Source organism: Hipposideros armiger, unplaced genomic scaffold (genome assembly GCF_001890085.2).
Source record: "Hipposideros armiger isolate ML-2016 unplaced genomic scaffold, ASM189008v1 scaffold_942, whole genome shotgun sequence".
Taxonomy (NCBI): Eukaryota; Metazoa; Chordata; class Mammalia; order Chiroptera; family Hipposideridae; genus Hipposideros; species Hipposideros armiger.
This window is the reverse complement of record NW_017732292.1, coordinates 102,659-118,984: the sequence shown is the minus strand read 5'-3', so window position 1 is coordinate 118,984 and position 16,326 is coordinate 102,659. Positions and strand designations below refer to the sequence as shown.

At 35.8% G+C, this 16,326-nt stretch overlaps 1 protein-coding gene across 1 annotated transcript in view; it reads left to right on the top strand.

Annotated features, from left to right (window-relative positions):
- LOC109375393 (neural cell adhesion molecule 2) overlaps window positions 1-16,326 on the top strand; it is a gene marked incomplete at its 3' end in the record, with an annotated part of 398,480 nt that overhangs the window by 285,765 nt on the left and 96,389 nt on the right. The window contains exons 3-5 of the mRNA XM_019630775.1: window positions 2,018-2,224; window positions 4,156-4,299; window positions 10,369-10,506. Of these exons, the coding sequence (XP_019486320.1) occupies window positions 2,018-2,224; window positions 4,156-4,299; window positions 10,369-10,506 (489 nt within the window). The remainder of the gene's footprint in view (window positions 1-2,017; window positions 2,225-4,155; window positions 4,300-10,368; window positions 10,507-16,326) is intronic.

The window sequence follows — 16,326 nt, the reverse complement described above, 5'->3', positions numbered from 1 at the left end:
GAATAATGAAATATTTAGAAGTGAATTTTGAAAATGAAAGTGTATTATTTTCTTGGCTGCATATCATGATAATATAAATTATATAATGCAGTTTTCTCTTTATGTATCACATAAGGTAAAATTAAGACATAACTTAAAATATGAATTAATATCATTTAGTGGTACTGTTTTGCTCTTAGTAATAAGGCAACATGATTAAACATTTTATTCTTTTTATATAAAGATAACCAGGAGCAGTCCTGTTATTATGGAAGTGTCCTTATTTATGTTAAATATAATATAAAACAAGAATCTAAAAATAAAGATGTGGGAAACCCATGCAGAAAACTCACATGTATTTTTTTCCACTGCAGTGCTATGTTGATATGACTGTAAAGTTTGCTTACACCTTATAACATAGATACCTAAAACTCAATAAATAAATATGTCTTAAATTTAGGATAGTCAGAGGTAATCAGACCCTCAGATAGTTAAATGACAATATGTCATATGTAGCAAAGGATTTTTTATACTACATTTTCAAGAAAATAAAAAGTCCAGTGGTATTTCTTTGTCAGTACTCCAGCCTAATCAATAAGATGAAAAGTTTTATTGAAAATTATTGCTTATTTAGAGATGCCACAAAAAAATAAATTAAAAAAAAGAGAATGATGACCATTCTCTGAAAATCCTGAATTAACTCTCCATGGTAATCAACTTTTATACTATATTATTCAGAATAAAACATCTGAAATATTTCAGAGTATCCTATATCATTTACACTATAAAATGAGATTTTGTGTTGTCTAAAGTTAAAGTGATGTTCATTTAAATGATTGTTTTGTGACTTCTGTATGGATGGGGAAGTTAACAAAACGTCTTGCCTAAATGAGTTATCTTGTACCCACTATAGTATGATATTATGGTCTGTTCAAAAAATCTGAAGATAACATAATTGAGATACATTTAAGATTTAACTAAACGTTCTTTCATACTTTTTGTTCAAGCTGTCTAATTTGATATAGAAAGGATACTAATTTGTTTCTAAATCCATTTCTTGGGGAAAAAAATAAGAAGTAACAATTTTCTTCAAAGAGGTCCTGCAGATGTTAGCTAACTTTATGCATTTTCCCCTGATACTTTTGAGTTTAATAGTGTGTGCTGCTTCCACAAATTATCTTTCAAGTAATTAGGTGAAATACATCCTTTTGGTGACTAAAAGCAAACACAGGAAGCTTCAGCTTTTAAAAAGAGGATAATAACCTAGATTCTGAATTGGAAAACTTAAATATATGTTTACCCTATAATGATTTGGTTGTAATTGCCTAGCAGTATAAGTATCATTTCAATGCATTCTAATTATCATATGATTAGATAGTTAACAGTTTTAGATTAAAATGATGAAAGTATGCATATCAGTTGGGAAAAGAGATTAGGGCTTCATAATAAAAATAGTCTGTGGCTTGATCTGTACAAATGTAACAACTTGGGATATTATTTCAAAATTTAGTATTATCAAAAACGAAAGTTCATTTTTTATGAGATTTACATTTTTATGAGCCCTGCTTTATCAGGGAAAAAAGTTTGGTCACCTGACCCAGCAAAGAGAATGGAACAGGTGAAAGAAATCATGTTAGTAATCTTGTTTCTTTTCAGATGTATCTATCAAGTATAATTTATGTCTGACTCCATGACCAAGGCAGTTTCATAATTTAATGAAGTAATAATCCATAGATTAGTATGATAAAGTTTCAACCATCATAGCTTAAATATTGTACCAGATGTTTCCTGTGGAACTTTTGGGATTTGCTTACTCAAATGGGCATGAATCCTCAACATTGGATAAATAACAATGGACATGTGTTCTAACACCTGTGTTTACTTTCAGTTTTGTAAGATTTTCAGATTTCCAGTCTTTTCTCATTTAGATATTTTTTTCTAAATTGTTAAAAGTTGTTACATAATAAGTACATGCCAACGTGAAAACAAACGCTTGAAACATATTTTCAAACATTTCTTTTTTCATAACTCTTTGTAGCAATTGGTGAACCTGAGAGTATAGATTGGTATAACCCTCAAGGAGAGAAGATCATTTCAACACAGAGGGTAGTGGTGCAAAAGGAAGGTGTTAGGTCACGATTAACCATCTACAACGCAAATATAGAAGATGCAGGGATATATCGTTGTCAAGCAACAGATGCCAAAGGACAGACACAAGAAGCAACAGTCGTTTTGGAAATTTACCGTAAGTCATGTATTTATTAGTTGATTGAAATTGCGGTCATGTAAAAATGCAAACAAAACAAAATGCATTTAATTAAAACTAACATTCATTAAGAGCTCTGTGCTAGTCAGTGTTCCAAGACGTTTACCATTTATGATCAGCTTATTTGTATTTTACCATAGTGGCTCTCTAAAATAGAATAAAGAATAGGTATTGGTCGACTGTAAACATATAGGTGGAGCCAATTATGTTGGTTTTATAATATAGATGGAAATATTTTAATGTCCTCAGGCCATGAAGAATCTGCTAGGTAAACAGAAGGTTCATTTAGTGGTATGAAAAGTATGGAGCACGTTTTCACTCTAAAATAAAAGGTCATGATTAGAGCAAATGAAATTGCTTATGTGATAGCAGCAACCAGTCTAGAACGAAACCTGGGGACGGCTCAGTGAACAGGAGTAGACAGAGAAAAAGCGGAACGCTCATCTAGTAGAGAATACTATGCAGCTGGATTCTTTGCTGTCAGGCATTTCATTAGCAAGCATCTCCACACTTACACTTCATGCTATGATTTGGGGAGGAGTGCTTCCTACCTTCCTTTCCCCTTCTTACATTTAGGAATCATTAACCTGTTCAGAAACACTATTGACACTGTGGGTTTGAAACCAGCCTCCATCACTTCCTTTTGTGGATTTAGCAATCTCCTAACCTTCCTGTTTTCAGTTTCTTCAACTATAAAATGGGTATAATTTTGAGTACTACATTAATTAATATTGTATAAAGTGCTTAGAACAATGCCTTATGATCGAATGTGATAGTTAGCATTTCTACCAGTGGAAAATTATAAAAATGTTTAGAAAATATTTATAAGACATCTCTGCCTTATAGCTTTTGTTTGTTTGTTTGTTTGCGTGCTTGCTTGTTTTATTCCATAAATGCAAAAAAAAAAAAAAAAGCATTCCCACCGCATGACTTCCTCTTTGATGACCAGGGTGATTTGTTGACACATTGTTACCCTCCTTTTTTCTTGATTTGGCTTTTTCTCTCCCTCTGTTAGTTTCTAAGCTAAGAAAAAGGCTGATAGGGAATTTTTCCTATTTATGTGACCCCTACTGAACCCATTTCATAAATAGAAAAAAAAAATTGAAGCAGCCATTTCATAGACATAGTGTTTGGAAAGATTGTGCATTTACTTTAAATGACGCCAAGAAAGATCTCTGATGTTTTATTTGTGAAAGTAAAGAAATACTGTTTTGTTTTGTTTTTCCCTTGGCAAGAACAATAGATTACTCTCATGGAAATTTCTAATCGGGCATAAATATCCACGTGCATTCATTGTACACACTTACTGGAGTCTATTCCATTAGGTGTCTTCTACATGGCTGACAATATTTTAAATCCCAGAGACTCAGTAGTGACTAAAACAGAAAATGGCTCAGGCCACTTGGTACTTATATTTTAGTGAGCAGAGACAGGCAAACAATAAAGAAGCTTAAAAACTACATGGATGCTAGCTATACATGGTGTAGCATTCTATAGTAAATATATTAAGTGGAGCAGAGACAGAGAGTTGAAATGGGAAGGGAGATGGCTATTTTATCTGCTGACATCCCGCAGATATCAGAGTGCAAATGCTGGGGGCTGCGAACTAACCTGGCGTGTTGAAGGAATTGCGAAGAGGACAGTTTGTCTGGAGCACAGAGACTAGGAAGGGAGAAGAGAAATTGGGGTCCGAGCTGTGGGGCAGCCTCCAGTTCATATAGGACCCACTGTGGGATTGAGAGGTAGGGATGTATAGGGTAGAGGAATGAGATTGTCTGGTTGAAGATTTTAAGGACCTTAATTTAACTAATTATTTTATAAATAGTGTCAATCATCACAGATTATGGGCTATGTTGTTCGGGCAAATAAGTAATCATACTTCTATGGTATGTTTTCCTTTATTGATACAGAAAAGCTCACTTTCAGAGAAGTGGTATCACCTCAAGAATTCAAACAAGGAGAGGATGCAGAAGTGGTTTGTCGTGTTAGCAGCTCCCCTGCACCTGTCGTCAGCTGGCTGTATCACAATGAGGAAGTCACCGCTATTTCCGACAGTTAGTATTTTGGTAACTCCCTAAGTTATATGTTCTAATAACACAGCGATTTTTTTTTAAAAACTGACTCTACATGACTGAATATAGAAATTGGAATTTTTGACCTGAAGTATCAAGCAACCACTTGAGAAATGTAAAGCTCTAAATTAGGGTTTGGCAAACTATGGACCTCAAGCCAAATCTAGCGCCTGGGCTGTTTTTGTCAGGTGTTTATGAGAATGCAGACAAGCCCGACTGTTACGTATTGTGTATGGCTGCTTTGGGGCAGGGTTGAGCAGCTGGGATGCAGGTGGTTTGGCCCACCTAGCCTACAATGGTTAAGCATCTGGAGATTTACAGAAAAAGGCTGATGGCCCTGCTCTATCCAAGAAGAAATGACATACAAACAGTACAAGGATACTAAGTAAATGAAGGAATCAATCCTGATGCATTCAAATTGTCCATATTATAATTCCAACATGATTCCATGGGCTCCCTGTACATAAACTAAAAATAATATCTATATGAGTCCTGTTTATTATTCTGGCACTGTTTTATTCAAAGATGCCTACCTGTTCTAAATATTATGGTAAGATGTGTGTGGGTAATAGAAAGAAAAATACATTCATTCAAATTGTCTTTATAATTTTGATTCAGATTAAGCTAAAATTCTGGAATAATATGACATCTCATATTGAAAGCTTAATTTGCTTACATTATGCTGCTTTACCATTGTGCATTGGAGCATTTTCAATTTAGAATATTTTTCAGTGCACCTGCATTGCAGAGAGGTACAAAATAATTGAATATTTTTAAATACTTCCCATCTTGGATGATTCTGTTTTATGTTTCTAAGAGATGAAACTTTTACAGCATAAAGGAGAGAAAGCAGAGTATCTATTTTTGAATACATATAGAAAATATGTCAAAATCATTTAATAGTCATTTTTTTTTATTTTGGGGAGAATTTTTTGGAGTTGGCATTTTCAATGCCTGTCAGTTATAGACTAAAACTCTTTTTCTATTATAATTTACTGAGAAATTACACTTTATTTTCTCTCTATTTTAGGATAACAGCTTTAGATTTTATTAACAAATCATGTGAACAAATTGTGCAATATATTTTCAACTTTTTTCCTCTCAATAATAAAGAAAAGGCAGTTATTTATGGCAATTAAGTGACAATGTCTAAACATTTTCAGATTGCCTAAATTTAGGCTTCAAATGTACATCTGGTTTATAAACCTTAATTATAAGAACAATGTGAAATAAATCATATTTTTTAAAAGATGCATAGAACAAATGCCTCAAAGCAAAGTTCGCTGGTTAAGTACAGTGGTGATGAAGGAGTGATTCCTCTGTGATACAGTTTATACATGTTTTCCCAGTAGCCCAGAATGGAATGATGTGAAGCTGAAATTCAATCATGGGTCTACTTTTTTCCTTGGCCCTGAAGCTTTGAACAATTCCTCTAACTTCTCTGTACCTAATTCAGATTCTTCATCTGTTAAAAATGATTGTGACTATATTCCCTATGCTGTACTGCACATCCCGTGTGTGTGTGTGTGGGGGGGAAATAGATATCATTATAGTAGTACATCTAAAGCTAATTTACAAAAAGAAAAATGGTTGTACGTTTTAAATAAGACATTAGGCATATAATAAATATCTTAAATGAATGAATAAAATATTTGGCTATGTATCAGTTTCTCAATAAATGGCATTGTTTTTCTCAGTGAGGTTTAAACCTTGGAAATCAGTTTACCAAAATTATATACATTCAGATTATATCTAGAATCAGAAAATCCAATTTAGGGGAAGTGATTAGACTAGAGTTAATCATGAAATGTAACACAGAGTTGCATGGCAGGCAAAAAAAAAAAAAAGTACTTTTTTTTTTTCTTACCCTGAGATATAAAGGATGAAGATGAATTGTAAGACAGGACAAATTTTCTAACCTTTAAATATTGGAGGAACTTGCCACAAAGTTCATAATCGATTTGCAGGAAGTGCTGTTCTTCATTTGATTATACTTTATATGGTCTCTTTATTGAAGCAACTGAAATAAGCTTGGGCTGATAACTATGACAGGAATGTATACAGGGATTTAGAAAAATGGGGTATATCCAGGTACCTTTCTGAAGCCCTAGTGTGTCCTGGGATTAAAGTTTAGCGGCTCCAGATGAAACAGTGAAGGCTTGGAAAGGTCCACCTTATTAGCCATGTTTTTTGGTAGCAGCTGTGTGGCAGAGACACAGCATTAAAATCCCAGCAGAATATTTGAAGCGGAGGTTTTCATTTGGTTATTACACAACTTGAATATCTTGAATTTTAATGTCACCCCAATAGAAGGATATGCTATTGCAGAGGCCCATTTAACCTCAGCCTGTTTGAAACTTATCTCCGAAACTTCTCAAATGCTTTGATCATTGCCTAATAAAGCACACTTTCAGCATTAGAACCTATGGATAATATCACATTGTGCAATAGAACTTTTATGTGATCTACTTCCAATATAAAATTCATTCCACAGTTACTGAACACCTAGCATATGCATCTAGAATGCTGGATGGTGGTTATTCATGGTTCACAAGGTAAACAAGTTCACTGCCTTCAGAATACTAATAATATGATGGAACAGATAAATAGATAAATTATGACAACTAGGTATGTTGAGGTCTAAGAAAAGTACAGGGATAGAGGATGATAAAGGAAGAACACCTAAACCAGTAAGGGCAAAGGAGGGTGTCCAAATGGCCTGCTAATGAGAACCTTTACATATGAAGAGGGCATAGCCAGGCAAAGATGGGTAGAGAGAACACCATATGTAGTGGCCCAGAGGGGAAAGACAGCATGCATGGCACTTTCCAGAAACCGGAACAAGTTCATTATAATGGAACTTGTGCATAAGTACAACTCGAACACTTACGGTAATAAATAAATATAAAGTATGATTTGTTAATAAAGGGTGAATAAGAAAGGAAGCTGGAAAGAAAGGTTGTGCCAAGCAGCACGGCCTTCACATCTCTGCAGCTAAGGAATTTGGAATTTATCCAAAGGAGACATCACTAAAGGATTTTAATCAAGACGGTGACATGACCTGACATGAATTTGAGAAAGATATTAGTGCTTCAGTGAGGCGAATGAATTGGATGGGAGTCAAGGCAAACTCTAGGTACTGAGAACAATTCAAATCCTAAATGAAATAACTGCTGAGGGAGAGATTTAGACTAAGCAGTGACAAAGGGAGAAGTGATAAGATTTGGAATTTGATTGGATATGCAGACTGAGCAAGATGGAGAAATCAAGGATGACTCAAGGAATTTGACTTGTACAAATAGTTCCATGATTTATTTACCTTGGGCAGCTAGTTCAATGGAAAGACATTTGAAGGCAGACCTTCAAAGCAATGTATGAGAAATTGCAGGTGGAGACAGTGAGCTAAATTTTAAACATGAAGTACTTACAACCCTACTCAGTAGGTACATCTGGTGGACTGTTAAACAGTTCTGGCATTGACATAATGGTCTGGTCTGAAGGAAAATTGTGAGTCTCAAAATACCGGTGGTAATTGAGATCATATGAGTAGATGAGACAAACCATCAAAGACTGTGGAATGAGAAAAAGAGAGGATTTAGGAAATAACCTGAATAAAGAATAAAGCAGATAGCTTATAGGGTATGATCTGAACTCATTTATTTTTCTTACAGCAATAATGAAAATTTGGGTGTCTGTATAATTGTGAGAAATAGATAATCTCTTATAGTTAAATAGTTCTAATATCTAATATCCATAGTGTATGATTGCTTGAAGCAGTGCTTTCTTGAAATGTTTTCTTTAAACACATTAGTGACATACTTTGGTCTGATAGTTTGCTAACTTCATTCCATGGATGTGCATACATATTTAGAATTTGACATGCAATTTTCATGTAGTTTGTTTACTGTATGAAAAAAGTTGTATATACTTAAACATATAGAATGGTATGTATTGAGATTTGGCAGGTAGTAAATGCTTTCCTAATGTTCTATGTTTTCTCTCAGATAGTAGAAATGATGTATTAAAATGGTCATTTGAAATAAAATTTTGTAGTTAGAAGAAACACTGATTTATTCTATCAAAAGTAGATATTATGTAGATTCAATTCTCTGTTGTGTCAAGCACTGCCTTGATTAACATAATGATCCCCTCGTACTATTCTTTTTAATTCAATAAACTATTAAGTAACAATATACTTTAAAGATGGTATATATGTTAGTAAGTTAGAAAATATAATATTACAATGATCTAGGTATGATTAGGTGTGTCTCTCTCTCTAAATTTGAACTTTTTTTATTTATAATTGCTCTCATTCTAATCTCCAGCCACGCTCTTGACTCAGGGTCTTTCACTGACTTTGAAACATTATGAATTTTTAAGAATTCTGAGTTACTCCAGAAATTATTCTGAGTTGCACTTTAAATTTTCTTGCAGATACCCTTTCTTTCTCTCCAGTATTTATTGTGGTGAGAAAATTTACCATGGGCAAACATCGGCATAAACATAAATCACTCTTCTTATGGTCAGTCTAAAGAAGAAATGAACATTATGGTTAACTTTATATCTTTTAGCCTGAAAATCTTGTGTGTATAGATTTATATTCAATATTTTTCTCTCTGAGAAGGCCTCTAAATCTCTACATTTCCATTCTCTATTAATTATTTCCTGCTTACCTGTTTCAATGACCTCCTATAGTCTGATCATTTCTCTGTTTGTATTTCTATCCCAAACTTCTCCTCTTGCACTGAGGAATTGTTATGGCAAAGGAACCTGAACCCTGAATTGAATCCAAAACTGCATAATACCATCGCTGTTTGTTTATTTCTCACTCATGTGAAGTGCAGTTGGCAGCAGGAGTGGAGGAAGGGCTCTCCCCCATGCATCCATTCAGCGATCCAGGCTGAGAGAGGCTCCACCTTTTTCTCCAATGGCTTCTGTGTTTGCCCTAACACTTCTTCATCAAGTCAGCATATAGGGGAAAAGCAGTCACCACTGGAACAGGCCCAAAGGGTGACCTTTAGCAGGATAACAGGAAATATCCCATAGGTGGGCACCTTAAATGAATGGCATTTCTACTTTACCGAAAGTCCCAAGGATGCCGAGGGTGCGTCTCTTTTATTCACCAGAGTATCTCAAATATATTGCCAGCAAAGACATGATGTTCAGTGATATCTATGGATGCATTAACTAATGCAATTTAGGTTATTGCTTTTACAGCATGTTTCAAAATAGGACTAGATGTTAGAACATTCTTTCCTTGATAAGAAGGGAAAGGTCTTAACACTGCAACAAAATTGCAATGACTAAAAACTAAAGTCAGATATTATGGAAAATACTATCAGGCTGAGATCCTGCTTAGACCAGCCAGATTATTTTAAGCAATCAGTTAATGCATGCTGTGTAACAGCTTATGTTTGTATGTATGCATGGGCACACACTCACACATAAAATGGAATCTTGAAATAAAATTAATGAAGTCTAATCTATTCATTCCTAAAATGTATTTTCTTGTATTTAGGGGGGAAAAATCCTTCAAATAACTCCGAGATATAATCATTTTATATGTCCTATATGTGACTTGAATATTATTGTAGAATTTGCCTGCCTCCTCAGGGTATGCAAAATTATCAGTTTAATTATTGTGTGAAGAAGGATAGTCAATCAAGTTCCTAACCCTCTTCCATACCCAAGTTGCTACATACAGTATTTGCAGCCAAAATGTTTTCGTGTCTGCAATATCTAATCTCCCCTCATTGTTCTCTCGCTTATTATTTCTGCATTCAAAATACCAAGGGGAAAATAATAGCCTAACCATTTTATGCGGAAGTAAAATCTTGAATGCATTTTAGAAAAAAAAGGTGTAACAAGGCAGTGTGGAGTGGAAAAACTGAAGTCATGAAATTACATTTTACTTTCAAATTTGAGTTGTTTGTTGATGAAATGCTTGATAATGTCAGACAAGTGCCATATTTTAACTCTTAGCAATTTAGAGCACACTGGACTCTGCCTTCAGTTACTGATCTCATTCCCTCCCTTTTGCTTCCTTTCCAGATCGGTTTGCCATGTTAGCCAACAATAATCTGCAGATTCTGAACATCAATAAAAGTGATGAAGGTATATACAGATGCGAAGGACGAGTGGAGGCAAGGGGAGAAATTGATTTCCGTGATATCATCGTTATTGTTAATGGTAAGCAGAGAATAATTTGTACATATTTTATTGTTTCATTTTAACAGTATGTTTCATTATTGTTGATGGTAAGCAGAGAATAAGGTTCCCTTTCAAGTATGAATGGATATTACTAAGTTTCTGGCATCACAATGGCCTCTCTTCATCCAAACTTGGCTACTGTATCCCCTACTATATCCCCTGCCTGTGTTAGTGTGACATTCTCTGAGACCAGCAGATATATTAATGTTATCCTACTTGTCTCCATTTTGCTAATCGAATCTGTTACCAAGACATGCCCATTGTATTTCTTTAATCTCTCTCAGATATACTCTTTTCTCTGTTATCTGGCCTTCCATAAGAGTGCTGCCCTTTCCAATTGTTTTTTTCCCCTTGAATTGCTGCATGGTGTTTACTCTACTCTCAGTCTCACAATTCCAACTTCTTTTCTACCAAACCTTTCAACCCTTAAATTTTTCAATGTTTCTCATTATCTTCAAGACAAAATTCAACCACTTTTCAGGGCATGGGAAATGTTTTATGTTCCAGCCCGCCTTCCATACCACCCTACCAGGAGCCATCTGTGCTTCAGCCATGCGGAAATACTAGTAGTAACGCCACATAAGTGCACTTTTGTTTTTTGCTTCTCTTTTAAAATAGCAAGTAAGCATTAAGCATAATCACATGACTGTATAAGCAGAGTGCAATTTGTTCTTTTTAGAATAGACAACATGTGAATTGAAGAGTCAGCCACTTGTTTTCTATGAGTTAGGGAAGGGACAGGGAAAATAAATGTGTCTTCATCTCTATCCTACCCCTGTGCGCCCATGAGTTATCTCTCCAGTTTCTTGAAGAGTCTGGAGAGCACTAGAAGTATCATATAGATCTAAAAAGAGTTATTTACTTGGTCTTTCCGTTCCTGGAACAAAGGTATGTTGACCTCATCATGCTAACAGTGGAAGAAGATATTAAATCCCTGATATTTTTTTCTCTTCTTCTCTGAGTCTGTAGTTTATGGGATTTGTGAGTAATATAATGGAACAGACCAGATGGGATGGGCACGGAAACTAGGCAGGCTGGCAGAAACGGACATGCGCGTGGGGGACCAAGGTGCCAGGTCTTCAGAGGAGATCTAGATCTCACAAGCCTTTTTTAGGGGTGCAGAGGCATGTAAGACTCGGCATCTGTTAAGAGTGCTACAGTCAGTAATGGTTTTGACCTTCAACATAACAAGATTTCAGGGCATGAAGGACAGGTTTAAATATGGAGGTGCGTATCTGTATCTGTGTCTATAAGTATTGCTAAACTCTTTCTCTTTTTATTATATATAATAAGCTATGCTCACTTACAGTAGCTATTTACTGTCAATTATCGCCTTAATTGTTGTTGTTAATGATTATTGTCTACCATGTTTTGTGTTCAGAAGAACTTAAGGTGGCGTATCTAAGTGTATATTGTAATGGGCAAAGCCTTGTGTTCAGTATTCTCTTATAAAAACATGGATTATAGTATTAGTTAATAGATGTAAAGTTTTTTATAAAGTTTAAGATACATAAATATTTCCTATTAGTATGTTTTATATGTATGCATATGTAAAAGCATTGTACTAAAACAACTTGAGTCTGCTATTAAAAAGGAAATGTCATCTTGCAGACTTAGCATGTTAGCCATTGATGTCTGTTCTGCTGCTATGATTTCTATGTTAATATGTTCATAACATGTTTGAATCTGTCTCCATATTAACTTAGCTGTGCTTGTGTATTTCTGGTTACATTTATTTGGAAGGGAGGATTCATCCGGCATGAGTGCTTTCAATGAACAAAGTTTGAATTGTCAAGCCTGTCACGGTCTGGACGCACACTGAAACATTTAGTTCTATAGGTTTATATTTATGATTTCAGGGTCCCCAGGAGTTTGACATCGGAATGTGCTCTCCTGTGCCACTCAAATCAGCCATGCAGATTATGTCCCATGCTGTCTCAGACACCCTGACCCTCCCAAAGCACATTATCTTCCTTCCACATCCCACTTGCCTCTCACAGAACCAACTATAGATCCTGATCTGACCTCCTTTGCTTGAACAGCACGATAGCTCCCGTTCTAATTAGTCACTTTTCCCTTTATAATCACAAACTCTCATGTCTTCGAATTCTTGGAACCTCTTTTCTTGAAAATCACAGTGTTCACAAAATCAACCATCGATTTATTTTCCTTCTGGATGAGGCAGTTGGATGCTGTCAAGGCAATGCATTGACTAATGCCGCCAGACATCTGTGCTTTTGCTCCCATGTTGCTGCTGCTTCAGCCAGAAAATCATTCTGCTCCAGCCTTGTTGACTCTTGTCCTGGGAACTGGCTCCTTTTAAGCCTTGAGCTCTCTTTATTTATTTACTTTTTATTTATTTTTTATTATTTTTTTAAGCTGAGCCATCCTGCTACCTGTTGGCAGCTCAGCGGCAGCTCAGCTCGGGCCAGGAATCAAACCGACGACCCTGTTGCTCAGAGCTCGCACTCTTGAGTGAGCTCTTAATCAAGCCTTGAGCTCTCTTTAAACGGGTCTCCTTATTATTTCTTTCTTCTAAAACCTTTTGAAGATGTTTCAATGAAAAGTGTGAGGCTGCAAAAATAATAATAAAACAAAAGCAATGCCTGTATCCATGTTCTTATTTTTTTCTTCAGTCACACAATTTGACCCATTCTGTGCACTCCTTCCCAACTTATAACTCCTCTTTCTTAATTGCCACTGATTTTTTTCCTAACTAATTTGGACTTGCTTCCAGACTTCTTTTGTTCATCTTCTTCTCCCTCAAGTCTACTGAGGTCCTGACCAGTGCTCCAGTTCACTGTTCCTTCACATTTTCCTCTTCCTTGCCAAATCCCGACTCTGGAAGAAGCCAGGATTTTGTGCAAACTTCTCCCTCACATTTTTTTTTCTAATGTAGACTCTATTTTTCAACAATTAGTTGAAAGATATCCTCGCTAGTTTCCTCTGTAGCACCAGCGATACTAAATGTTTAGTTTTTATTTTTAACACTCTCTATCACTTTCTCACTATATTTCTCAATGCCGAGGTATAGTTTTTCACTAATATCTATATTGCTTCCCTTGAAGAGGTTATACGTCACTGCCCATAGCCATGGAAGTGCGGTGCTTCCCGTGGGAGGAATACGCATCCCTAACCAGTGGATGATGTGACTTGCTCCTGCCAACAGCGTATAAGCCGACATAATATACACTATGGCGGAAATCAAGCCTCAGGAAGAATCACGTGCTTCTGGCCTTGCTCTTTCCTTCCATCATGAAACTAACATGATCCAAATAGGAACTCCTCCTTTACCTTGGCCACCATGCTGACGACACATGGACAAGAGCACAGTTGATGTGCAGGCACAGACACATAACATAAATAAAAAGAAAGCACGTTTTTTGAAACCCTGAAATTTTAGTCGTTTATTTTCACAGAAAAGCAGACAAATGCAATGACAGTTGCTTTTTTCTACTTAAGCAATAAACACACTCTCTGACATAGGGGTGCTTCTGAAATCACTACCCTGAGCGTGACTTAGACATCTTAAAACCTTACTTTTCACCAATTCTTATGAATTGTTTTTATCATTTCATCAAAAAATGGGAAAATTCACCTGAAGCTTTTTGACTGTACTTTCAATATTAATTTATAATGCATTTGCATATTCACTCAACAGGTGCATGCGAAATCTTGGCTATGTTTTTCACACTGTGTTATGCTCCGAACACTAACAGGCCAATACAGCATCGTTTCCCTCAAGGCACTTACAGTTTTAGCTTAGTAACTTAATCAATTTTACTAAAGTCCCTTATTGTTTTTAGGGTAGCTGAATAATATAGCCTATAATCGGTGCAATTTGTATAGATTTTCCACAGGCTATTTTATAATAAGAAGGGGCGCCTGCTATGGCTCAAGAACAGACTTATTTGCCATTTGGGATAAATCTATTGATGAAAAGAGTTATTTAGTAGAATAGACAGAGGGGATACATACTGCAGACAGAACAGCATTTGCCAATGCGAAGGGTGTAGGATATAAAAAGAGATCTAACAGCTTAACTGTTACTGAAATGGAATATTTGGGGAGGAAGTGATGGTGGTGTTAGTTGGCTTAAGGCTTAGGTGGAAAGCAGGCAGGGCCAGGTCATGGAGGAAGATGGACTTTCTTCTCTGAGACAAAGATGATCAGACATTGAAGGTCAGGGAAACTAGAGAGCAAGGGACTTTGCAGAAGGGTGGAGTCAAGGAGAGGAAATGAGTTCAAGGAAGAGAGAATTGGGCCTGGGCCAAAAGACAAAGAAATGAAGAGGACTGTGTATAATCAAGTGGTATTTGAAGCAAAGCCTTCATGTTACATGTGTATACAGAGGCGAGAGCCATCAGGGAAATGTGAAGACTTCAAGTGTGGGCTGTAAGCTCCTAGTGTAGCAAATGGAAGCAGAAGTGATCGATAAGACATGGACCTAAATATAGCTGCCGAAGTCAGCGATTACAAGGGTTCAAGAGACACACAATAGGGTAAACGGTATCGTTTGTGTTGCCTGGTTAAAATTCAGACTGTAATGATTTGAAGAATAAAGGTACATGGAAATTAATGAAAGAGTGCAGGCACTAAAGGTCCAACACCTGTTACCGCAGCCTGCTGGAATCAACTATTAAACGGGAAACATTACAAAGTTGAATTAGCGGGTAGAGACAGTGCTCAGAGTTTAGGACATTTGTAAGCAACATTTACCTTGAGCTTAAGGAGAATGTCTGTTTTGCTGAGCATGGAGGAAATGAAGGAAAAATGGATGAGGATATGGATGAATTCACAAGTGTGTCTGGTTGGCAATTAGAGAGAAATCTTGACACATGACTTTGATATTATATTTCCAATCATCTGACTTCCCTCACCTAGCAAATATTAATGTGCCCTTGATATTTCTCAAATATTTTCCACTTTTTATGTGCTTATGCATGCTTTATTGGATCTTAAGGTAAGCTTTCCAAAATGCCTGAACCTTTCTTTACATTTCATTAATCTCTCAGTTTTTGCCTTGATTTTATTATTATTACTTATTATTTTATTATTATATATTTGCTGAACTGGCAAGCCATCTTTTCTACAAATTCTTGAACTGTTTTGTTTTGTTTTCCTGGTTAATTATACTATACACACACACACACACACACACACACACACACACACACATAAATCGTGGGTACAGTCTTTAAAAGAGGACCAAAATCATTTCTCTTGTTTTAATGTAGGCCCACCCCCCACCATCTGGTTCCCAGCCTTTAGTTAAATAAAATCCTCTCCAAACTACTCAGAAAATGTCCATATTGATGAAAGATAGGGTAAAAGATAGGGTAAAATATAGCCAATATAGAGTTATTTTTATAAAATGTTCTTTTAAAGTATAATGATTCATTATTTTCTAAATCTTTTATAAATTTGTGAACATTGATCTACTAACTGCCAGTTCAAACTTGAGGTAATGGAAGCAGGAACAATTGAGAGTGGATAAAAACATCTAGTAGTGTAATTTTAAAGCAATTTTGTCTTTAGCCTTTTTTTTAACATTAAATTCAACAGTCATGACTTGGCCTGAGATATTTGTGCAAATTGGTATGTGACTGCGTAGTGCACTTTATTACTGTGTGATACTCAGGCAGTGATTTTGTGTCCATACCAATTTCTAGCCATTTCTTTCACTTTTTTTTTTCTTTTTTCCTTTAAGGTTTTATAGGGGGGTTAGGTGAGGGGAACAGCCAAGTTGTTGTCCTTCTGTCTTAGTTGTGGAGGGCGCAGCTAGCTCAGCTCCAAGTC